The 27078-nt window shown below is 38.8% G+C and overlaps 1 protein-coding gene across 4 annotated transcripts in view; it reads right to left on the bottom strand.

Annotated features, from left to right (window-relative positions):
• LOC103054560 (SAM and SH3 domain-containing protein 1) overlaps positions 1 to 27078 on the bottom strand; it is a 604492-nt gene that overhangs the window by 119049 nt on the left and 458365 nt on the right. The window contains exon 1 of one of the 4 annotated variants that reach the window (XM_007423921.4): positions 17385 to 18223. The exons of the other annotated variants lie outside the window; for them this stretch is intronic. Coding sequence (XP_007423983.2) covers positions 17385 to 17507 — 123 coding nt within the window. The 5' untranslated portion in view covers positions 17508 to 18223. Of the gene's footprint in view, positions 1 to 17384; positions 18224 to 27078 lie in introns of those variants that run through there. 4 annotated transcript variants of the gene reach the window in all.

The following is a 27078-nucleotide window of genomic DNA, read 5'->3' as shown; positions in this document are numbered from 1 at the left end:
TTTTTCTTTGATCCCATTGCAACAAGAAGTAATTTAATCATACTGTGATCCAACACACATTTTGGCAACCTTACAATCCCATGGAACTAGTCAGATTCTATAGATGTATATGTGTATTTATGAGGAAGGGAATTATATATGATTCAAAAAATATATTACCATTTTGCAGACAGGCAGCACTTCAATATAACCAGTATGATATATGTGTGTGTGTGTATTCATTCATTCATTCATTCATTCATTCATTCATTCATTCATTCATTCATTCATTCTATATATATTTCATTCATTCATTCATTCATTCATTCATTCATTCATTCATTCATTCAATATGGCCACCCATCTCAAGCACATGAATTATTCTACAAAATATTAGTTATTATTGGTAGATTAATCAATTAAAGCTTCTCTTCCCTACTAAGTCCCACCTTTGGTTGGTCTCCAAGGGATTCTGAAGATAACCCGCCATGTAAGATTTATGGGCGAAACCCCCACCCCCCACCCCACCCCAAAACAAAACAAAGCAACCCAACCTCAGGCCAATGATTTTTGCAACAGCCTTATTACAGATGAAGAGGAATATTTTCATCAGATACTTTCAGCAATAATCTTTAAAACAGTCTTGAAATGACAGCATTCATTCAATATGGTTTAGCAATCTGAATAAAGCTCAACCTAAGCATCCAGAATTGAGACTAAATTTAGGGAATAAAGCTAGAAATACAGTTAAACCTCAATGTAATGGTCCATTTGTGACAAAGAAATTTCAGTTAAATCAGAATTTGGTTAAGTGCTGTAAATAATAACTATAACAATTGTATGGACTGTTCAGAAATAATGGACTTTACTTGGGGGTGAGGTCTGAGCTAAACAAATTGTCCATTTTATCAAAGTCACCTGGAGGTCTAGAGAATCAATCTTTGACTGAATAGAAAGATTTGCTGTATCGTTAGGAAGCACAGACACTCCAGCACTTAACCAAAGGTGTCACATGCTTGGGGCACATTGCTTCAAAGCATACAGATAGTTAGAAACTCTGTGCCTAATCCCTACCCAAGCTTAGACTATTTCATTCCTTCAGTGACATATATGGGCAAGTTTCATTTTGAGAAGCTTATTGTTGGCCCGGCCATGCTTAATTTTTGCTACTGATCCCTCACTTGCGTTTAAAGTTGGGGCAAAGTCACTTGATAGTTCTTTTGTACACTTAAAGCAAAGTGGGTTTCCAGGAGGAAAGTAAAAAGTTGACACGCTTTCATTTATCCACAACTGTTCAGATCACAAATGTATATAGCCCTGAGAGGGCACATTAGGCATAATTCCTGTGATGACAGTCACATGCACGTTTAACCTATATAATCTGACATCACACTGCATAAATTCCACAAACTAAGCCGTTGCAGAAATGCAATGTCATGAATTACACCTATATAGTAGTGTATGGTGCCATGGAGTATACATGTGATTCCAAAAATGAAAGGTGAGGCCTCCAGGCAAACAAATTTTCCACTCTTTCGGTAGATGCTGGGTGAACTGAGGAGCTTAAGCTGCACAAATAGATCAAAATGATACTCCATGTTTCTGCCCAGGCCTTATGTTAGTACCATTCTTTGAATTGTACTATCTTGCATTACGCCTTATTTCAGGAACACTGTTGCCTTTCTACAGTTTTGTAATCTAGTTTTCTTTCTTTCTTTCATTCATTTTATAGCAAGACAAATTAACTTGAATGAAGAAACTTCCCACGTGTAAGTGCCATAATACTAGAAATTGGCTCTTTATGTCTCAGCCAGGCACAAAGAGGCCTGCACACAATAACTATTTTATTTTGAACCATAATACAGTTACCAGGGGGTTCAAGCTCATTTAATTAAACCAAGTCCAATCACTCTCCTGTGGGCTTTAAACTGTGCATACCCATTTAAATATTATTTAGATGCGTATCTTCTAAGTACTGGGGACTGCACAGAGCTTCATGTTTCTATCAATTATGGGTATCAGCATGCTAACTAAAGCTTTATCTCTTGCCAGTTCATAAGCCTTTCCACTATTGGATGTGCTATGTTTATGCCCATATTGCTTCATCATTGCCAAAATATCCCTTGATGAAGCAAAACAGCCTGCTTTCTCAAGTAAATAGGATTTAATATCTCACTCTACTTGCCAGCAGAAAGCCATGTTGGCTGGTTTTGAAATATGCAACCCAGTGGACCTAAGTCTCCTAAGGTTTTAAATGGGTTGCCGTGGTCAACAAAGAGGTAGACACATACAAATACACTAGTGAGCCCTCAGATGATAGGGCTCTGTACCTTCCCTAATCACCCAGACCAGCAACATAGTATTCCTTGCCCTGATCTTTCACTCAAATCCTATTTCAGCCTATCCAAAACTTTCTGAAACCTCCAGATGTGCTTGACTATGAAAGTGTCATAGGAGTGACTTTCCCCAGCCAACAGGAGTATTCAGTACATCTGGCAGGCACCAGGTCTGAAAAGGCTGTTGGATGCCATTATCACCATAAGCTTAACATCAACCTCTTCTTCAGAGTAACTATTGTTGAAGCCTTGCTAAGTACATATCTGCAATGAATCATATACTGCTGGCAATAGCAAGGGGAATTCAATGATCTTGAGTTTGTTTGTTGGGGTGTAGGCTTTCCCTCTCCCAAACCCATCAGTAACTGAGACTAATAGCTTCCAGCGGCAGCAGGAAACCAGCAATCTTGAGCACTACACATGGGGTGGAAAGAGGAAGCAGTGAGACCACTGTAGGTCTTCAAATGGGATATGAACATGCTAAATGGGCAGCTGTAAATAGATGTGCATGCATACATTTTGGACTGTATTTTAAGCACATGCCCACCTTCAGTTAAATTTTCTTTTCATGAACATCACCAAAAAAACAACTAGATCAACCTCAAGATCAAATAGATCAACTTCACACTGTGCATTTATAAAGACCTCCACTTGATTCAGAGACTACATGTAGAATATATATTAACATCCATTGTGTTTAAATCACACATCAAAATGATGTGTTTTAATTATGGGTTGTTGAACAAGCCCTTATGGCTTGATTCAGAATAATATGAAGACATAAATCATGGTTTGGAAGACACAATGGCTAGGTTCAGACATGATACTAAGCTAAAGTCAAATAAACTGCGTTACTTCTTAGTGCAAGTTACAAAGAATATATATGTGGTTATAATGGCTTATAAATAGATTTAGAATGAAATCACAGGTTGGTCAGAAGCTGATGGCATCATCTGCTCTTTCCTTTCACCATGGCAAGGTAGGTGGCAACTGGGAAATTTTCATTTTTACTTTTAGTACCAAGTATCTCCCAAGGAGATTCACCAGCCTTTAAAAAAGGATTTATTGTAATGCTGCCTGTAATTACTGCTATCAATATTTTGATAATATTTATTAATGTGTTTCTTATATATAAACCAACCTGAAAATGAATATTAAAGGACAATACAGAAGTTCCTTTTAATTTATTGAAATAAATTAAAAGAAAAATGCTGATATGGAAGCATTTCATTGTGTTCAGTGCAAACTACCTTTATTCTTAAAGGTTAGCTGGTTCTGGTAAGTGTTAACTAACATTCTCTCCTCAATCACCTTCTAAAATAATTCTGTACAATTTCAAAATAATTCTTGTTCAATATAAGTTGAAACATGGTTGTGTATGGTTAAGCATTTTATTGTCAATGTAAAAACAATAAATGTTTAAAAAGGCAGGAAGCCTGCTTGGAACCTTTATAGATGGGCCAGACTGACAGCTGAAACAGTAGTTTAATGCCCTGGTATGTACATCTGTCATTCAAACTGCAAAGCCAGGCAAAAAAGATACTTACAGCACAGCTGAGGGACCTACTGTGGATTCTTTTATTATGATTATTACAATTACATCTGTATTGTTTATTTATGGAGCTAACTCTTCAATCTGTGGAAGAGATTATCACAAATGCAAGGAACTCAAATATAGGTTCATTTTTGGAATGCAGACATGGACAATTACATTTATGTCAAAGGGATAATATTTCAGATCCAGCATTTTGAACTACATTCAAGAGTTTGGAATCTGGACTATGAACATATTCATATAAATATGACTTCTAGAACTTTTCTGCATACTTAATCTTTCAGGTTTTGTAGTTAAACATAACTCAAGCACCCTGTTTTATGATGATACCCATCTTAACATTTATTTTGAGATATCAATAAAACAACTGTATGCATGCAATGAACATGTAATGCTTAATCTATGAAAGCGTGCCACAAATATCTACATTTACTTAACAATAATAAATTTATAATAAATCGTTTGAGAATGTATCCACTTCTAACAATACAATTAGGTATTGTATTCACTTTCAATAATACAATTATGTATATTCTCATTTAGTAGTTGTTAAATCAAAGCATTCTAATCAGAACAAAAGAAAAGATGCTACTCCAAATCCAAGAAATTAAGTAAAATAGATATAAACTCACATCTGGACCAAGCATTGTATTCTGGAAGCACAGTTTATGCTCCTGATCTTACTACAAATATTTAGCTTTAAAATATACGCTTTTAAAAGCCAATCTGTTCAAAGTGAAATGTTTTAATATATTTCTGCCATTTTGAAAATTGTTTCATTATTGGGAGAGCCTCAAAAAAAAAATTTTTTTTAAGCACATCCTCCTTTCCTCAGACACTTCTGTTATTTTGATTTGCTAAAAACTTAAGCCCAGCTGTTTCTAGGGTACTAAAACAATTTTGCAGTTTACTGACATTAAATCAAGATACACATATCTCAGGAACACTTTTACTTGCATTCTATCCCTTTTACTCCTATCAGATCTTCCACGTCTTCCCAAAAGTGACCAGTTGTGATGCAGGGGTACATGTGTGACATCTAATTGAAACAGGCACAGAGCTTTCCAGATTTTTTTTTAGATTTTTTTTATCCCACCTTTATTATTTTTAAAAATAACTCAAGGCGGCGAACATACCTAATACTCCTTCCTCCTCCTATTTTCCCCACAACAACAACCCTGAGAGGTGAGTTGGGCTGAGAGAAAGTGACTGGCTCAAAGCCACTCAGCTGATTTTTCATGCCTAAGGTGAGCCTAGAACTCAAGTCTCCTGGTTTCTAGCCTGGCGCCTTAACCACTAGACCTCTTACTTTTTATTTACTTAAAAGGCAACAAGAAGAAATTTCAGCCAAGCTTTATCGGAACTGTCAAGCAGTGTCACTTTACCAGCTTCAAGCCTTACTGTTTTACAGTCTTTTGTGAACAGTTCCCATTCCTGACAGCCTGACTCAGCCTGATCCAATAATACCAAACAAGCATTTTTTCTTCTCTCTGACCTGTAGCCTCAGAACAACTTTGAGCATACGGTATCTTAGCCAATCAAGCTAACATACATGCGTACCTAACTTATGTGCATACCCACTTTTTTTTTGCTAAATACTAGAATTATTCCTATCTAGATTTAAGAAAAGGGTTTAACTTAGTGACAAACTTTATATCTCTCTCAGTCAGATAAATTAGGTGCTGTCCTGGATCTAACTGATCACTCTCTGACAAGTAAAGCTTTGATCTTCTTTGTTTCATCAATCTTCCGGCATACCTCCATGCCTTCTGCATTGGTATGATATGTCCAACAATGCCTTTCCTTTTTTTTGTGAGTTTTCCTCTTGGTCACACCTTCAAAAACTTCATAGACTTCAACCTACTTGGGAATAGATGAGCCTTCAGCAGGACAAAAAACTGCTCAATCCATTTTAGGATCACTAACCACTCTTTCTCTGAATTAAGATCAATAAGCCATGTTCAATAGCCACAAGAACCAAGTACCTTCTAGCCACTGTAGCACCTTTTATACATGTAGCATCATCATGTCCATGACCAAGCTTCTTCCCAGAATTCCCTCTTATATTCACAAGTTATGTTTCCCCCTTTTGCCAACTTCATATCTGCTGTCCTTCCCCTCTCCTTAAGTGCTGTGTCCTATGAGAATCTAAAGAAATCTTCTATTTCCAACTCCTTTATCAGCAAAGCATAGTAACAATGTGTTACTATAGAGTTTGTTCTGATGCCTGCAGGAATGTATGGATATATCTGAAGGGCTAGTGGAAAGTCAGGTTTATTAGGAGATACCTATAAAATACATTAGATCTCTAAAGTAATTTTTACTCCACACCACCCTTGTTAATATTTGCCACAATTTAATCAATAATTGTATAGAGACATTTTTCCATCTTCTCCTGCACATATGCAATTTCTCACACTTCTCCACCTTCCCCGTATGAATATACACTGTACGTGCAATTCTTAGTGTCCTTTCTTTAGCATGAAGGGATCAGCTGTGCCCTCTTCCTGTATCTTTACTCCTTCCCTCTGTTTTTTTATCCCATCTCTCCAACTTGAAAAAAAATATATTCTTTGTTCTATAGGTAAAGCATGCTCTTTTTCCTAAGTGCCCCTGCCTATTGGCTCTTATTTGCTGAAACCTTTATTAGATATTATAAAGTTTCCAGATATTATAAAGTTTCCAGATATTTCAATTTTACTATAGGGATTTTTTTTTTCAAAACTTGTTTCTCTAAGGAAAAAAAATAAATGCTGAGATTTGTACTTTTTCAGCCCAGATCCAAAAATTAGTTTACTAGTGTGAATAAACATTTTCCATTGTTTTACTTACTAGGAAAAGCAAAACAAAACAAAACAAAACAAACAAAAAACTCTCAAGCACTTCAGCCAGTAAGCTGCTTAGACTACAGCAGTGTTTCTCAACCTCAACAACTTTAAGATGTGTGGACTTCAACTCCCAGAATGCTTGCTGGGGAATTCTGGGAGTTGAAATCCACAAATCTGAAAGTTGCTGAGGTTGAGAAACACTGGTCTAAGGTACCTTTGATTAATTCAGTATATTTTTGGTTTTAACTTAAGACATGTATGATTAAAATGTCATAAACAGTATACAGTAATGTTAGGATACATTTCATGTCCTTACAGTAGTAACTGTACATAGGATAAGAAACCCAATCCTTATAGGGTACAGTAATCTCTGCTGCACACAGTAGAATTAAAAACATTCTGAGTACTGTACTGTATTTGCTTTATTATTTTTTTCAAACATTTCTCAGGATGATTTTTTTTCCCTAGAATAAAATGGAAAACCACAAAGGATTTGCTTCATGGCTTCAGTGTTTTTAGCTTTCTACTTCTTGTAAGTTAATAGGCAAAGAAACTTGAGGACCACAAAAGAGCCAGGAAAGACCACAGATTCTGATCTTCCTGGGAAGCCTAAACCAATTCAAGCAGAATTAACAGAGGTGAAGAAAGATGGCGCAATGAAGGAGGCTAAAGTAGCCAGCAGTTCTTCTTCTATAGGCAATCCCAAATGGGTCTCCATTAGATGACAAGTTTGAAAACAGCTCTAACTGTTATATACTCTTCCTGTCATGTATTTGCTTTTTTACTGTAGTATGCAGTTTTCAGAAGGACCAAGTAAATTCTGGAGAAACCTACAAATGGCATAAAGGCAGTATCAAGCTCCTAATATTCAGAGGTATATGCCATTATATATGAAACAACCATTACTGGTAAAAGACATGTCTATAGACAGTAGTATGCAAGAATTACTTGGTGTGTTGAGCTGAAAGAAGATACAGTGGAAAGAGCTTAGCAGAGAGAGACTTTATGTAAGTCTCTTACATTACCGCTTTTTAGGAGACATCAGTTGCTACCAGATATCAGCTTTCTGCTTTCAAGCTGTTCAGTACAAAGGGAACTAGAAAATAGGTGGTTGTGATAACAGTGGGTAGCGATGCAGCTTAATTATTCTGGCAGCAGGTTTCTACACAGGTAAGGTCGTCAATGTAGAAACAAGAGAAAGAAATTACTAAGGTTTCAGCAATGTTTTTGGGTAATGTTAGAACAGCTTGCACAAGTAAGGGCAGAAGAGTTGTGTGCCCCTACAAGTATGTTTCCTTGCTGTTGGCATTGCTGTACAGAGAAGCTAATTTTCTGGCCTTCCCTGATGGAATTTCACAATTCTGTAGAATTATCAAATAATATAACCCTTATATTTAATATCAAGAGGGTTGTTTTTTCCATAAAATTTATAGCAACCAATTTGTTTTTCTAACATCTTTATATATGTGAAAAATGTTTTAAGTCGTACATAAAACAATGTCCCCAGTACAGTGATTCTTTTTAGCAACAAACTATAGAACCTATTGAAACAGCAACTACTTTGAAAAAAAAAAATTAACTGTAGTTAAGTACATACCGTGTTCTATAGTAAGCTTTTTTTTTTAAGAAAAAGGCATTGAGAAACATAAACCAGACATTATCAAAGATTGAGGCTGTTAAGCCTAAGTGACAGAGAGATATTTGATGAAGGCATTTTTATTATGCAATATGAGTCTAAAGGAAACCACTGTATCCAAAAGTTATCTCATTCAGCTGCCTAGCTCTATAAAGAGATTAGTAGAGCTTTGAAAAGAAGTGTTACAGAGGAGGTCACACACTCCCGGCACCAAACGCTCCTCTCCTCCTCTCCCCCATTCAGCTTCAGATCTTGGAGAACTAAGAGAGAAAAAGTATACGTAGCAATAGGAAGTACCTGCACGGCTTGCTTGGCTCACCTCAGATGAACAGCCAAGTGTCTACATGTAAAGCTGGATGAGCAGAAGTAGATGCAAGACTGTATACAGTATTAAGAAAGAAGAGTGAAAATGCAGTAAGCTGAAAAGTGAAGGAAAATTTGGTGAAACTCAACCACAGCCCTCATCCCTGACCTTGAGGAATGACTTGTTAGGAATAAAAGGAGCTCAAAAGGAAAAGAGAACTCAAAATCTTGCCATGTATGTGCAGAATGCCAAGCACAACCCTCTGGATGCCAATACTGTACATTTATGTTAATTTTCTCTACTAAAGACCACACTTCTGTGGAAAAGAAAAGAATTCCATGTTATGTTTTAATAGCAGTCATTAAATTTAGTGATAAACATTTCAGCATTAGGATCCCCCAAATTTAGAAAAATAGCACTGGCCATATACCAGGTTCTAACTTCAAAAAATATGATTTTGTATTTAAAATCTAATTCAAACACAGTAAGGCAATAAACCTCTTTCTGGAAATTCAGCCAGCACTCAGGAGCTAGCAGCAGAGTCAAGGACAAGGCTCAGATAGAGCAGTTGTTTTTGTTACAGATATAAGTAGCCCAAACAATGATGAAGATCAGTAACTGGAGAATCTAGCGATTCAGTCTACTATATAACAACCCCAGAGTTTGAACTTTCTGTCTCTTTCTCCCACTTTTATGTGGTAATCAACTTCTTGCTAGTCATTTCTCAGCTTTGGATGAGAAGGACACCTGCATCATGTTTTGATAATAGTCCTATCTGGTCTCAGGTTCATTGCTTCTGGCCTTGGCAGCTTTGATGTTCACAAACATAAAGCTTTCTTTCCAACCAAATTACTTTCCTGGTGGCCTACTTTTTGTTCAGGTACACCAAAGTAACTTGCATGGTTTGTGACTTTAATTTTACCCCAAAGCACTCAGATAGTCTTGGATTCAAGGTTAAAGAAATGTTGGCTTAATTGACACTAATGTTGATTCTTCTATGGATCTTATTATGATGTTCATTTTGAAAAAATAAAACTGTAAGTTTGCTTCATCACTCAAATATTTTCCTGGATCTTATTTTAACAGGCCTATACAGAAGTTGATTCTGGCATCAATCCATTATTTAAAAAAAGCAAAGTGCTCTGGGATTAAAAAAAAAATCAATCTTATTCTTAAAAAGTATGAGTAGATGTACCTTTTCGCATGCCATCTTATTTGCACCAGTAATATTATTTCAGGTTCCAAAGTATATATGTATGCACATACTTAATTATTGATTTAGTTTTCTATGCTGTTCCAATTAACCAGATGCTCACAATTCCTACATACTGTATAGTAGCCTGAAAAAAATGTAGGCACCCCTAGTCAAATCCAAAAATGAACAGAAGCTGACATGACACAAACAACTTTCTACAAAGTTGAATGTATACAGTGGTACCTCGGTTCACAAACTTAATTCGTTCCACGATTTTGGTCGCGAACCAAATTGGTTGCGAACTGAATCAAATTTCCCCATAAGGTTCAATGTAAATAAGGTTAATCCGTTCTGACCCCTACAAATGTGGTCGCCAACCGATTTTGGTCGGCAACCGAATCAAATTTTCCCATAAGGTTCAATGTAAATATGGTTAATCCATTCTGAACCATATGTATTTTTTTTTAAACCACAAAAATATGAAACAAAGTACAGTACAGTACAGTACAGTATGAAGAGAGAGAACACTAACCTTGCTTGAGGCGTGGAGGACAGGAAGGCGGGTGGGGAGGCGGTTATTGTTTGGAGGGAGAGTCCTCCTCCCTACAGGAAGCCACGGCCACGTGTCAGAGCAAGGAAGATGGCCATGGGTCGTATTTGTCACCCGATGCGGAGTTCGCAAATGGAAGCAAAATTTTGCGAACGGTGCTGTTCATGAACTGAATTGTTCGTGAACAGAAGCATTCGTGAACCGAGGTATTACTGTACTTACTATTTATGTGCAGTGTTCTACTCATTCAAAATAAGAAAATTAATGTTAATGGATTCAGTGTTACCTTTTTTTTTAACTGCAAAGTTGTTAATGCATAAAAAAGACAACTGTCTCATTAGGTGTGCAATTAACTAGGAGAAATTCCACAGGTGAACAAATAATTTGACTCTTCTAACCTCTCAGGGTGTGATTGTTGTTGTGTCTCCTTTCAACAGCCACTGGCTCTTCTAAGCAGCTGTCTGAACATTTGAAAATGAAGATAATTCACTCTTACAAAGCTGGGGAAGGTTATTTAAAACAACAACAAAATAATAATTAAAAAAAACTCTAAATACTTTCAGCTAGCAATTTCCAACCAGTACTTTCAACTCAGACAAAGATTGTTAAGAAATGGATGTTACACGGTACTGTTGAAGTCAAGACAAGATCTGGAAGAACAAGAAAAAGCTCTGCTAGAACTGTCACTGGATTATTCATATCTATACAACAGAAACCAGAATTCACTACAAACAACCTGCTGAGAAGTTTAGGTGATACCGGAATATTTTCCACAGGCCGACAGTACAGCATTGCTTATACAACCATGAACTGCATGGAACAGCTGTCATAACGAATTTTTTTCAACTTTGTCACAAAAATAATTGTCTAAAGTATGCAAAAGAAAACCATGACAAGCCTTAAATTTGTGGAGCTAAATGTTTGGAATTGTGAAACAAAAACTGAACTGTTTTGTCACAATCACATAAGATACATTTAGAGAAAAGAACACCTTGCCAATCATGAAGCTAGGCCTTCCTCTAATAGGCTTTAGAGCTATACTAGACAATCCGAGACCCATTCAGTCATCATTTCAGAAATATTTCCTTACCTAAACAGAGAAATAGGTGGGCAAAAAACCAGTGGGAGCAGGAGTGACTTCCAACTTCCTGCCAGCTTCCCCATTTCCTTGTGGGAAGCTAGCAGGGAGCATTGGAAATCCTTCCTTCCTTCCTTCCTTCCTTCCTTCCTTCCTTCCTTCCTTCCTTCCTTCCTTCCTTCCTTCCTTCCCTCCCTCCCTCCCTCCTTCCCTCCGGCATCCCCCCAACCCACACCATACCCTCACGCACCTTCTCTGACCCGCATCCTCCTCGACCTGCGCTGCACCCTCATATACCCTCCCTGACCCTCATTGCACCTCTTTGGCACCCCTTTGCACCCTCCCTGATCCACTCCACACCTCTTGCATACCCCTATGCACCTACTCCAACCCTCGTAGCACCTCTCATGCACCCCCTCACTCCCTCCCCCATCCAGCAGCAGCCACTTACCTGCCTGCTGGCCTTGGACTTGCAACTTCCTGCAAGCTTCCCCACTAACTTTGCTTGTGGGAAGCTATCAGGGAGCAATGGAGATTACAATCACGTGACTGTGGCTGATTGTGGCAGTGAGGCAGTGCTGAAGTGGCCACAACTTTTCCAAATTTCAATCCCACAGGGGTAATGGGTCCTGGATTTTGGACACATTCTGTAAGTTAGCCCATTTGAGGTACCTTCGTTCAAAAATGGTTGCCCTATGATGCACCATTTCGCCCAATTGAAGGTTACAGACATGAGAGTTTTAGTAGTATATAGATAGCAGCCAATAGCCCAGGAAATATTGTACAGGGAGAAGGATGAATGGATTCAACTAACATCTCCTACAAGCTAATATCCACAGGCATGGAAGAAACTGAGCTGAAAAGCGGTCAGATATTACAACAAGATAATGATCCAGAAATGTACTTTCAAATCAACCATGAAGAACTTATGGAAAAGAAAGACACAGATTTTGGAATGGCCTTCATAATCCTCAAACGTGAATATTATTGAAAATTGGTGGAGAGAACTCAAACCTACAGAGGTGAAAAAGGTTTGCAAGGAAGAAATCAAAATAGACTCTTGGCCAACTATAGGAACCAGTTGGAAGCTGTTATTTCTGACAAAGAAGGTATTACAAAGTGCTGACTGAATGTCCAAATGTTTGCACCTGCCATACTCACTTGTTTCTTATTCTGATTCTGTAAACAAGTGCACATAAATACTAAATATGCATTCATATGTGGAGAAAGATATAATGTTTAACTTTCCATTACTGAGAGATTCTGTCAGTTGAAAGAGACAATTTGACTAGAGGAGCTAAACTTTTGAATGGAACTATAAACTGATGTTATTCATCTTTACACTGATGAACTGTTGTGGTTAAATATAGTTGGCAACTACCAACATGTACTTATGTGTACTTTTCATTGATTAATATATTCACAACATAAAACAGTTTATCCAAACACCTGCTTCTCCAATACAGAATTTAAATGTTAAAATAAAAATTAGAAAAATATAGAATTTACAGATTATACAAAAATGATGCATCTTCCAGATGCTTATTCAAATATAAATATTTAAATTTTAAAGATTTTTTAATAATGAAGGTTAGGAAAATCTATAAACATTTAACATATAAAGGATTTTTTGTCTAGCACTTCTGTATGGTTTGATCCTGTTCCAATGTCTAATAAAAAGTTATTATTTTTTCCCCAGGAAAATGATAATAAATAATAAAGGAAAGATAAATACATTGTTCCCTCCTGAAATTACTAGAATTCTTTCTTTCAAATAACCAAAAAGTGGCAAAATAGTATATGAACCTCTATAGTTTACTGAATTGTCAGATTACAAAATAGATTAAAAAAAGGATATTAGTTTTTTAAAAGAGAAATTAGATGTTTAATATTTTTTTAATTATGCCAGACATTATTTTTCTATATTTTGCAATATATCTTTTCATTTATCCATAATCGCAAGTGTGCAAGAAATTTGAAACTTTTCAGTTACAATGTTAATATTAGCCTGAAGCATGTGAATGAATCGTTTTGGTACAATGACTGTGACATATAATTGACAGGCTTGCTGAATTATTATTTGAAATACTTCATTTAATACAATATTGGCCTTCTAAATGCGCCTAAACATTTACATTTCTGAGATTGTGGATAAAGTAAACTTTTCATTAGTACTAAACAGTTACAGCATTATGAAACAAAGTACCTACCTATCCTATATTGTACACATATGGATACGCACATACACATACAACCCCAGACTGTAATTAGTGTAACACTATGAGAAAAGGGGTTTTGAACCCAATGAATTCTACTATTGCCCTAATTAAGAACTGGGAAAGCTATTCTTAAGTGCTTAGACTGTAGTGCAGTGAATAGTGTAGAAATATTTCCTGAGGTTAATTAAAAAGAACAAGTAACATGACAGGATAGTCATTTCCAGTTCAGCAAATACAATTATTTCCTGCAGTATTTGTTAGTTGTTGTAGGAGTGGCATCACAGTAATTTTGCCAGGCAAGCTCTGATAAACACACATCATAACTATGGTGTGTGTTGGATATGGTTCCCTTTCGTCAACACAATGGAGTAACTGACTAATTGTTATTATCAATATTACACAATTAAAAGTATTATTACTGAAAGAAGAAAAACCAGTTGTGGCAGAATCCGACTCATTAACAATCCAGTTTAGTAGGACTTGATTTAAATAAAAAGTTTGTGAAACATGTCACGAGACAAATTTATTCTTACAAAATTACAGGGAAACTAGTGAATAATGTATATGGATAGTGAATTATTCTGATAATAAGTATTCCAAGGCAGTAACACACTATTCACATAGGAGTGAGAGCATTATGTCATTTCGTAAAAAATAAATAGTACAAAATATTTTTCCTGCAAGTCTGGTTTCCAAAATATTTTCAACCTGTTTTTGTTTACAGGCAGTAACTTCCTGTATAGATAACTTTTTGCAATTTAGGGCTTTGAGAATCTGATTATCAAACCTCACAAGGCTATACAATTAAGAACCTCATTCCATGGAAATGACTCCAGAATATAAATGGCAATGAGCACTTGGCTTTCTACTCTCTGTCTTGCAAGGAGGCTGAACGGGCCAAATTGCCATTGGGGGGAAAAAAAATCAATATTTTATTCTCAAATGTTGTATCTTCAAAAATAAAGCCCTCCTTTTGTATCCTGTACGAACTATCTACATATACATCTAAATCCAAAACTTCCAGTAGTAGAAAATGACACTGCATCAATAATATTACAATAATTTATATGCTAACAATATCCCGGCTTCAGGTGTTTCTGAAGGTTTTCAAACATAATTGGATGTATACAAACCTATTGAAAAGTATCTTTGTTTTTCTAAAATCCAGTCTGATTATGGCCTACATGGAATAAAACATTGTTTCTAATAACTGAAACAATGACTTGCTCAAATAATGTCCACAGTTATGCCCACCCCTACCAAAAATTCACTTGTTTATATTTAACAAGGAAAATCTTGATTTCTAGATATTGATGGTTCATGAAATAAGACGTTAGATGTCAGAACTAACTGCAGGGGTACATGTGATACACTAGCACCTCTTTTGTGGCCCCTGAGCAAGGTCTTTTTTGTTTGTTTTTTGGGGGATTTGGGAAATTCAGGTGGTGAAATGGTTGCCTTAAACCTTGCAGAGGCTGAAGGTTTGTTAATCCCTTAAGGCCTCCTCCCAAAATTGAATGTTGGTTCCGCCGCTTTTGAAGGATAGCCTTTGCCATGGTACAGTCCTTAGACTGAGAAAAGTTGTGCGCTCCTGACCTACAGGCTAGTCCGGCCATATCCCTTGGAGTAGCTTATACTGCATGGCTGTTTGCCATTCCCCATGTCTCTGAAGACAGAGATGCAACCACCTGTAAGATAGCAACTGGTGGACTGCTGCATTATTTTTTTCAGCCTAGAAGCTCTTACAGATGTGGTCATAAAAACTACTGCATCCACTTGTTTCTCAAGTTCAGACTGGATACTCCGTTATTCCTTTATTATGACGCTAGAACCATCCACACCATTGATTCTTCAAGCTGAATTCCCAGCTATAGGTGGCAATTTCACTATAGCAACTGTACTACAAAATTGGCAGGGTTTTCTTTGCTACATTAACCTTCATACACCTAGTTTAAATCAGTTTGTCTCACCCAGTTTAACTTACTCTTCACATTCCCTCCATTCAACGCATTATTGAAAAGCGCAGAAAATGCATTCAGGGGAGGCTCTTAGCTAACTCTACTTCCATCTAAAAAAAAAGGGGGCAGAAGCAAGCGAATTCCAATCTAGTTGACACAGCTCATTATATTAATTAATATCTAAAGGATGTAATATTAAAGAATGAAGGTGGGGTTTTTTTGCTTGTTTCCTATTCGTACTTTATCTATTCCACCTCTACACATCTTCCTTCCTTCCTTCCTTCCTTCCTTCCTTCCTTCCTTCCTTCCTGCCTGCCTGCCTGCCTGCCTGCCTGCCTGCCTCCCTTCCCCTTTCTGCTTTCCTAGCAGTGAATGATAAGGAAGTATGCCTGTTAGCAAAAGTTCTATTAAACAAACTGACACTGAGCATAGAATAGAAAAGGACACAATTAATATATATTGCTTTTTGAAAATAACTTTTAAAGCTATTAATAACTGCACAATTAATTGATCAAGTTATAGACAAACATCACATAGTTTAAGTGATAAGCCTATAGGCTATTACCATCTCTTGCTGTCCTCCCTGCTACAGGCATATTTAAAGATATTAATCAACACTATATGTTAAAAGAACAATCACATTACCAGATTGTAATACATCAAAACGTTACTGTTTTTTCCTCTTCATTTGTTTAAAGAAATTCAGAAAAAGAGATGAAAGGGGTTGGGAAAAGAAGTGGCATGTTTCTTAGAACAATTTATTTTAAAACTTAAAAATCAGGTGCCCTCAAGTCAGACTTAACTCCTGGTAATTGCATAGAGTTAAAAACGTTTTGAAATAAACTGGAAATAGCAGGGGTTTCCTTCCAATCTCTAGGGAGCACTGCTGATAATTCAGAGTGACAGGGGTCACAAGCATAAATTCTAACCTAACAATGGGCACCCTGTAGAAAAGAATACCTGACTGTGCTTTAGAATTAAAATATATCGTTTGTGTTCAAATCTCAGCAACTCTGTTCTCTGATCCTAGTTTGCTAGTCAGTGATTAGAAGTTGAAGAGTTAAGTATTCCATCAGCTAGTTCTACCCCTACTTCGCAACTGGCGTGGCTATAATGCTTAAACTAATTAAATTCAGGGCATGTATAGTGTAGCCGAACATTTTAGATCCACCGCAGCTATTGAATTATTGAACCTCAGGGGAGGGAGGAAGAGATCGGCAACATGAAAGCAGTATTAGACATGTTTAGCTTCCCTCATACTCCATAATCAAGAGCTTTATGAAGACCCGATGAATCACTCTATGAACCTCCCACTTCCCCCCCCCCCTTTCTTTTTAATACTGGCACAAAGTTGAAACTTGTGCTTTCAGCCCATAAATTTAACCCACCAAAACTGTCCCTGCCGCTGCAGAAAAACAAAGGGGATTCAGAGACCAAAACAAAACAACCAGGATTCCCTACCCCGCCCGACACCCTCCTGGGCGGGTTGCGCAAGCGAAGCAGGGTCGGGATAGCCAAGGAGAAGCATCAGCGTTCAAAGCAAGAAGCGCTTTTTCTGGTCAAACGTCTTCCACAAGTGCTCCTGCGCCCGGTCCAGATCCCACCAGCCCCTCCGCCAGCAAGGCAGACTCCCCGTTGGGAGCCCTTGGCACATTTTGTTCCAAAAAGCCCCTTCCAAAGAGGATGCCAAAGCCACCAGCGCGCCCTCCCGGTCACCTTTCCCGTCTCCGCGGAGCAACCACTCACCAAGATCCCCATGACATCCGTCCAGAGCCTGGAGAAACTCTCGGGCACGCCGCCGCCGCTGTCGCTGCCGCTCGCGCCCGCCTGGGACTCCGCACCCGAGGCTTGCTCCTCTTCCTCCTCCATCGCCCGGTTCCTCTCAGCGAGCGGGGCTCAGCACACGAGCCGCGCACAGGAGCGTGGCGCTGGCCGAGGGCGACCCCACAGCCTCAAACCCTCCCGCCTGGCCGCCAGTCCAGCCTTCCTAGCCCGAGCTTCTGGCCAGCCTCTCCAGCATGCCGCCCCGTCCTTCCCCGGCTCTCCCTCCCCGCAGGGACGCCCCGCAAGAGAAGGTGGGAGGCTGTGGGGCCCTTTGGGAAGTGCCGCCGGATTCGGGCTCAGCTCTCCTTCGCGCGCCAGAGATCCTCCATGTCCCGCACAAACTTTGCCCACTTGCCGCGGCAAAGCAACAGGATGGCAGAGCCAAGCGAGGCGCAACCACGCTCTTTCTGTGGGGGTGGTCGAAGAAACCCTGCTCCAGTGTTCAGGAGAAAAGATGGGGGTCCCTTCCTTCTTTCGGCGAGCACAAAAGACGTCTGGGTAGAAAAAGCGTGGCGAGATTCTCCCAGCTCAAACTGAGAACCGGCTAGGTGTTAGGTTTCAACTTGTCGACAACTCTCGCTTTCTGCCCTTTTCCCAACATGGACTCTCCCAACTCCACATGACTGCTAGTTCGGGCTCTCTCTCGGAGAAAGCTTTTAGCAACAAAAGGTGCTCTGATGTCAGCCCCTTCGCATGGCAATGAGCCCCAGACAAGCGAACCAATATCCTGGTGAAAGAGCAGAGCCGCTGAAGGCTCTGAGTGTCCAAGTTTTCAATCGCATTACCGCGATCTTTACTTGGCCAGCGCCGCTCGGAGGGTTAATAGTTAAGCCAAGCCAGCCTCCCGCGTAGGTTTCAGACGTGCACACCTTCGCTTTGCTTTCCAGGAAGCCTCTTCTCTAAGTCTGCCTAGGTTGCTTTCTCGTTACGGAAACAAGCTCTAGAAACGTCACGCCCTGACACTTTCGTCTGTGTTCTCATCGCTTCAGCACCGGCACGTGCGGTCTGTGGGTTCCAGAGCGCGTTTGGGGAACGTTCTCTGCGTTGCGAAGAATCCACTCGCGCACTGAGCAGAGGCAAACGCAAAGTTTCCTACACTATTAAAGGAACTCAGCTGCTTCCAAAGGTTGGTAGCTGCAGAATACCCCTGACCACTTATTTCTTGCATTCACACTTAACAATGTAGGGATCCACCAGGGAATATCTTAATACACTTAAAATGCAACAGGTACCTAGATATTTTATACAAGTGGCACTTGATCGTGACTACACTCAACACACCTGATGTCTATGTGCTGGACCACATGTGTGAATGTTGGCACATAGATACACCCCTATGCACATGTTCTCCAAGGAATTGGAGCCATTCCATTTATTAACATCCAGTAAGTTGAGAGGATGAATCAGCCAGTATGGTCCAGACTCCACCCTTCCCCTCCATATCACATTCTCCATATGCAAGTCTAAAACTGGCTTCTGAAATAGTCCATAGCACAGCATTCATGCATTTCTTCCTAAGTTTTCCCCATCTTAGTTGTTCTATCTGGTATTTACTACCTGGCTTGACATCCTCACATTCAGATTCCCCATGGCTTTCCCTGGGGGAGCTGGGAATGTAGAAAGTGGTGGTGAGTCCTTGTAGACATATGGTTGCAACCTCAAAGAAGGTCAGGAAAACTTACAGAGGGCTTTTGTGAGCAGCCCAACTTAATCAGCAAGGGCATTGTGCCTAAAGCATTCAAAGATGCCTTGTTTTGCTAGACAAAGGTTTTAAACAAAGCACCAGTACAATGTTCAAAGGAAGGGGAAAAACACTTTTGCCAAACATAGCCTCTTCACACAAAATCCTTTAGAAATGGCACAAGTGGCACAATGGAATCAAAATAGTTATATATTGCAGTCCTAACCGTGTTTATTTGACTGCCAAGGGTTAGGCATAAAATTGTAGTCTAAAGACATTGTAACAATCTTTTTGTTTTGATTTTTAGTAGAAGAATATCAGACAACAGTGCAAAAACATTGTTTATGAAAACTATTTTTCTTAACAAAATAAAATTTCTCATACTATTTAGAAAAGAGAGGTTATAATCTCTTTAAATGTCTTAGGAAAAGAAAACTGTAATGGTGCAAACACAGTTCCTTCTTCCCCTCTTAAATCTCAGCTAAGACAATTCAAAACATCTCAGTGTTTATTTAAACTGCTACCATTTACATTTATGCCACCATACATAACTGCCACCAACAAACAACTTGAAACAAAAAAACCTGAACCAGGAAGTTGTGCTATCCAAATCTTTTTGTTTCAAATATGTAGTGAACTGCACAGAAGTACAATGAACTTCTATAAACCTCTAATAAACTTGAACAAACACATTGCTGCCCTTTCTGAATGTGCTGTTCCATTGTGGCTGAAATTTTGGGCTATGCAGTATTATCCACCAGCTTCTTCCAAATTCATGCCCTATCAAAGTATTGGCCTTCATATCCCTTTGGTCATGTCAACTGAGGATTATGGGAACTGAAGTCCAACACTTCTGGAAGGCATCTTGCTAGAAGAAAGCTGCTTCGGAAAGCCTGTTACAGGGAGCCATACATCATGCAGGCAAGAATCATTATTTGTTCATGGAAGTGTCGTTCATAAATGATGCTCTATACACAAGGGAGGAAGCAAGTAGGTCACATGGGACAATAGTTATTCACTGACTCAGTGTGAGCATAAGTATAAATTCTAGCCATTGCTTCATCTAAAGGACAACATCCCTATTTAAGGTTTTCTATCTGCTGGCACATAAAGGGTGATCTGATATGTCTGCGAGATACAACCCTAAGTACCTAAGGACTGTGTCTAAGTGATCATGTTCTAGAATTATGGCATAATTCACAATCTGTTATTGAGACAATAAATACTCCGTGGGGGAGTACATTAAAGTCTAATCGTTTTACTACTGCATAAGCCTTCAGAAGATCAAAGTTCACTTCATCAAATGCAGTGTCTTGAGAAAAGAGTATTTTACACACACACCAAGCTGTTGTCAGGGTGAGCTGCGGGGGAGGAAAGGAGAGATCAGAGCCAGAATAGATGGCAAGCATTAACATAGCTGTAATTAGATGTGACTCACAGAATTTTTGCACTATCCTTTGTACTAGTGCAAGCTACCTCTGATCTGGTGAGGCAGTATGTTGCACTCATGCAGCTGCGCAACACAATATTCAGCATGATTTCCTCCTGGCCAGAAGGGTAAAGGGTCATATGAGGTCTCCATTCTATTAGTGCTATCTTAATCAGCCTTCCCCAATCTGATTTTTTCCAGCTGAAATTCAGCACATCTGGTCATGACCATGACCAATTTCCATGACAGTTCGACTAAGTGCACAAATCATTCAAACTCGGGAACTTACATGACAAATATCATACAAGACTCTACAATCACATACTGAAGCATGGCAATGACACACAGCACGACATGGTACCCTACTCTCTACTCTTCATCCCATCACGGTTCTCCTCCTGCAATGCTCCCTGGCTAAGATGCACTAAAACGGAACGAAGAACATCCCAAGTTCTCCAATGTTCATAGTGCCCAGAAGAGTGCCAGATAACAGCTGAGAAAGAAGCTCTCCAACTACTGTAAGCTATCATGAACAGAGTCATTACAAGACAGATTTCTTATCAAGCCCAACCCTATTGGAAAAAACATGCTGCTTCCTGGTTGAAAGAGTTGTAATGAGTTAACATAGGCAACAGAAAGAAAACATCGGGTGACAATTGCAATGGAAATTTGCAAGTTTAAAAATAAAAAGAGGGGGAGGAGGACAGACTTTCTAGCTATGTTACTGATTGATCTGTAACTAACTCTAGCTTAACTTTCATACTGAAATTTCAAAATTCATACTGAAGTATTAAACTGGAAAATCCTCAAGAAACCTGATTTAGTGCCTGAAGGGTACAGTGGTACCTCGGGTTACGAACGCCTCTGCTAATGAACTTTTCGGGTTGCGACCAGCTCCAGCCGCAAAAATTTACCTCGGGTTATGAACCGGATCCGTGGCCATTTTCCGCTCTGACACGTGGTCCGCGGCCATTTTCCGCCATGACACGTGGTCCGCGGCCATTTTTCCGCCCGTGCCATGTGGTCCACGGCCATTTTCCACCCATTCCATGTGGTCCGCGGCCATTTTTCTGCCTGCTCCACGTGGTCCGTGGCCATTTTTCCGCCCTGCCGCGTGGTCCGCGGCCGTTTTTCCGCCCTGCCACGTGGTCCATGGCTGTTTTTCCGCCCCTGCCGCGTGGTCCGCGGCTGTTTTTCCACCCTGCCACGTGGTCCGCGGCCATTTTTCCGCCCTGCCACGTGGTCCGCAGCCATTTTTCCGCCCCTGACGCGTGGTCCGCAGACGCCGGAACGGATTAACGGTAATTACATTGAACCTTATGGGAAAATTTGCTTCGGGTTGCAACCAAATCGGGTTGCGACCAGAGTCACGGAACGGATTAAGATCGTAACCCGAGGTACCACTGTATTAGGATGTTTATGGGACAACATAGGCTGGTTATCCTTCAAGTCCCCTGAATCCAGTATAATTCTATCCCTACTTCTTGTAGGATTGCCTTCCCCCAGTGGAGCTGGGATCTGGGGGTTCTCCTGCACTCAGATCCTGCTAGAACAATGGATGGAGGCAGCTGGTGCACAGAGCAAGATGTTCTGATAACTATCATACATGCTCTCATCATTTCACAACTAAATCACTGTAATGTTTTGAGGTGTTCCTCGAAGACTTCTCAGAAACTCCAACTAGTTCAGAATCCAGTGGCCTAACTGCTGACAGGTCAGACTTAGTTTAGTAAACTCGTGGCTATCTTGCAGGAGACTCATTGATTATAAGAAGGTATAATTTCAAGTGCTGGTTATTATTATAAGTGTGCAATAACTGGGTCCAAGGTGGGCAAGGGTGCCTTAGAACTGGTATGGACACCTCTCTCTACCTGTCAGCTGCTCTTTAAAGAAGCAGCACCTTTTCTCAGGTTTGCACGGTAATTGCCCAGGCTCACAAAAATATGTGTTTGAATTATGGAGGCAGTGACAGGGTTAGTGGTTAATGACAGCTAGTGATATTTCTAGAACTTTAAAGTTAGGATTTTTGAAGACACGATTTTCTACTCCCAGCTGCCCAGTCTTATAATCTGTGAAGCCTGCAAATGTTGCGGGTCCTGTCAACTAAGGAGCTACACTTGGCAGCTCCTAGGCAGCAGGCCTTTTCCGCTGTGGCCCCACTTTATGGAACATTCTTCCCTTCCAAGTGAGGCTGGCTTCATCCCTTCTAACTTTCCAGAAGTCCCTCAAGATCTGGTTGTGCCATCTGGCCTGGGGACCCCAGGGGACTGGTGAAATATTGAGATGGCTCCAGTGTAATTAACACCTGTGCCTCGCCTTATATTTTTTAAAAAATTTCTTTTTAGCTTATGTCTTTTATAGTTCTAAAGTTTTTAATAATGATGGTATTAATAATTGTCTGTACATATTTATTGTTTTTAGTTTTGTTGTATGCTGCCCAGAGTCACTTGTTTGTGAGATGGGTGGCCATGTAAGTATGCCAAATAAATAAACTCATCCTCTTTTAATTATATTTAACTCAGAAATTTGGTATCCTGTGGTAGTTATTTATTCATTTATTCCACAGGTTAAATAATATAATTGAATATTTCAATATCATTATGGAGGTTTTAAAGTAATATTATTAAACATATAAACACGTTAAAAGCTTTGTAGTCATATTTAAAATAGCACACTATGAAAAGTTTGTAATTTCTGAATGCTTCAAATACAATCCACATCCGGGTTCTTTTTCTGTCTGAAACATGTTTCAAAATTGATGGAAGATCACTCTGACCTTTATTTACAAAGTTCATAGTGCCCAGATGAGTGCCAAGTGACATTTTGGAAGCAATTAAGGGGTACTATTATTTTTATTATACTGTAAAAAAACTGGCATTGAAACATAAGAGGAGTTCATATGCTGCCTCTCCTTGTTCAGCAATGCCCCATTTTACTTTTCATAGGATAAGCTGGCAAGCCTCTATGCCAGCATTTCTCAACCTTGGCAACTTGAAGATATGTGGACTTCAACTGCATCTTCAAGTCGCCAAAATTGAGAAACACTGCTCTGTGCAAAAGAATAAATGGGCACAAATCTGACCAAAAGTAAAAGAACTCTTAAACCTGTGAATGAGTTTACAGTGCCCAGACTTGAAGAAAACAATGGCAAAGGCTGATTTCATTAGAAAAAACACAAAGGAATAGTTGAGGTAGAATTCATCAATTGGTTGAATTCTATATTCTGTGGATTAGATAGAGACAAAGGATTCTTATCATACTACTTGAGTTAATCAGCTCATCGAAGCAGTAAAGTAGGACTCTCATGCAACCAGTGTTCTGTGGGCATTCTCTTTCTGCATGTCATTTCCCTTGACCTCGCTCCCTCAAGATAGCACTTGATGTATCTGATGAAGTGGAATGTAGTCCATGAAAGCTTACACCATTATTAATGTATTACATTTTAAAGTGCCACAAAGCTCTTAATTGTTTTGGCTGTAATAGTTACTAACACAGTTACTAACACAGAAGTCCTGTAGTTGATGTAGGAAGCTATGCAGAAAGAGTATCAATGGTGCTCAGGCCCAGCCCTACCATTCAGCAGGGTTAAGTGGGGCCAGGCTGCTGCCCTCTACCCACAACGATTTGAAAGGATCCTCAGAGATTAAGACTGACACATGGTTCTCTAGAGTATTCTGCTGCCCTTATTTATTTACTGAATTTGTATCTGCTTAATCCCTTCAGAGTCATTTCCCATTTCACTTGCATCTCGACAATATGTCAAGATAAGCCGAGAGAACTATGACTATTGACTGTTTCAGGTTTATATTACCCAGCACATTTTCATCTGGGTACTTCTTGAGGCAATATCAGCTAGCCAGCATTCTGTGGCCACCATTAAACTAATCTTCTTGTAAACAATTATGATACTAGGACCTGCTCTTTGTGGCATTGTCCCTATTTTTAAAAAATTGTTTTTTTTTAATGAAAAGCATCAGGACCTTCAACACCGACCAATAATCTAGAAGAATCCACCAATGAATAGAAATGTTTATCAAGAATGATTAGTGCAGTTGTAGCAAAAGAAAAAGCTCTCTTTCTTGTTTCACAAGCATGAAAAACCAGCACCTCTCCTTTCAGAGAGGAAAAATTAACTCTGCCAAATCTGAGCACACAGAGGAAAAATATAGTCATCTTACTGAACATGGCCAATTTTAAACCTAGATTCCTGGCTCAGCAACTGTTGGCACCTGGGTGACCTTGTCTGTGCTGAGCTGTTGAGCAGGGTCAAGCCCAGTTAATGCTTGGATGGGATTTCTTCATGGAATACCATGGCTGTAGGGCAGACTGAGAAGTAAAAAAGAAGGCTGTAGCGTTGCCTGAAAAATCACACGGATTAGGGTGCCGGGAGTCAAGCTCAATTTAAAGGGGGTCTCTATTTTTTAAGCATAGATTCCTAGCACTGTAATTTTTTCTGAGTCAGACGGAAAAGGAAAAGATCATATCCTTTTGTACTATACACAAGTGTTCTCAGCAATAGCATCATGTCCTGTGTAGTTCCGAGAATACCTTAATTATGCAGCAGCAGCATTTATAAACCTTTCCTATTATTATTCAGCAATTTTATGAACCAAATACCTAATTTGAAGTGTTTATTCCCCGTATCCAGAGCCATAATTAAATATCATCTCAGAGGACCACAGCAGTAATGACTTTGCCACTTATGTTTATTTTGTTCCTTCCTAATAAAATAAAATCTTGCAAACTATTTCCTAATCAAACGTAAAACTATTTTCTATCTTTCTCAGTACATTTTCATGTAATTTACAAGATAATATCCAGCAAATGATTAATCTTAACAAACCTATGGACATAACTGCATTCATTTTGTTGAAGATGAAAATATATTTACAAATAGCTACATTAAACATAAAATAAATATGATGGGGACAAAAAAAAAAGAATTTAAAATGGAATGGATAGACACAGAAGTAGAAATCACAGTAAGAATTAAGCAGTAAATAATTGCAGCACCTTATAAAATGGAAAAGATGTAGAGCTGTTTGGGCTTATATGCCATGGTATTTTTTCCCAAAATATACTACAGAGAGTAGTTCAACATTTCTAATTTGCTGTCTGTAGCATTTGTTTTGAATCCTCTGTGCCTCTTCCTGATTCTGAAGAAGAAATAACCTGTCCCTCTTCCACAGAATAAATATTGACCAAATACATACATTTTCATTAGAAACCTTCAGCTTATTTCTGTGTATTTTCTTCTTTCGAAACGAATGCTATGAATGTTAATATTCTTTTTCTTACTGTAGCAATGAAAACAGATTGAGTTTCAGATGAATTGCAAAATACAAGCCTTTGATTGCAACACTTACGCCTTTCATTTTTTAATGCAGATACAACACCTCCTTCAATTAAGCTTGATTCCTGGTGACTTAATGGAATCAGCCATGTAATTCTCTTGGCAGTAATATGGAAGTCGTTTGTCACTGCCTTCCTCTGGAATGACTTTTGACTTCCCAGTCAAGCTGACATCCTGTTATCCCCTGAAGGACTCCCATCCAATTGCTAACCAAGCTCAGACTAGTTTCTTAGTGACTTTTTTCCTTTTATTGTGATGTTATAATCTTGATACACTGTATTATTTCATTGCAGATTTCAGTGCAGTAATATTTATGTAATATGATTAAAAATTATGAACATTCTATTATTTAGTAAGCTTAAAATATTGAAAATGAAAAGAGAAAAGTAAAAATTCTATCAGTATTAACTGTAATTTAGGATGTCAATATTACAAACAAAATATTATTTGACTTTTCATCCAAAGTTAACATAAAAAAAAGAACCCCTGCAATTCACATCAAAATATTAGTTATATAATACTAGTTTCGGTCTTGAACTAATTGCTTAATATTAAGATCCCCACTCTGTATTGTTACTTAGTATATATACTGTATGTTTATATGTTGATAAAAGGAAATAAAAGATGGTCAAAGCAAATTTAACAGAAGTTTCTTAGTTACTTCTCACTACCTTTACAATTATACTACAACTGGAAAGCAGACTGATATAAGACACATGAGCCATTTCAATCATTTGTCTGATTTCGCAATCCAATGTCTAAGAAAAATGAAAAAATTAGGAATAGTCTATGTAAGAGGGTATTAATCTTCTATATGCTAACATCATAGGCATCTGTTCCAAACCATGAAGACATCAAAACGAGATATAGCAAGCTCTGACCTTTCATATTTGTATCATGACATCTCACACAAGCACATGTGGGGTGATGTTTGCATTGCTATACGTCTTTCGTCGCTTGCCACCCCTCCCCCCCCCCGGACACCTACAGAAACCTGTCCTTGTTGAAACAGGCTCAGTCATATCTAGAGTAGTCCTGTAAGTAGGGATTTCTCTATGTCAGTGAGATTAAAAACTCTTTAGGCAGGTTACAGTGATTCCTTCTTTATTCCTACTTCATTTCATGCTTTGATGCATTATTAAAATATTTTTTG

The sequence above is a fragment of the Python bivittatus genome, unplaced genomic scaffold (assembly GCF_059951505.1).
Source record: "Python bivittatus isolate LINGU-HERP-01145 unplaced genomic scaffold, Pbiv_v1 ctg000020_np1212, whole genome shotgun sequence".
NCBI classification, from domain to species: Eukaryota; Metazoa; Chordata; class Lepidosauria; order Squamata; family Pythonidae; genus Python; species Python bivittatus.
This window is presented reverse-complemented; position numbering and strand designations above follow the sequence as displayed.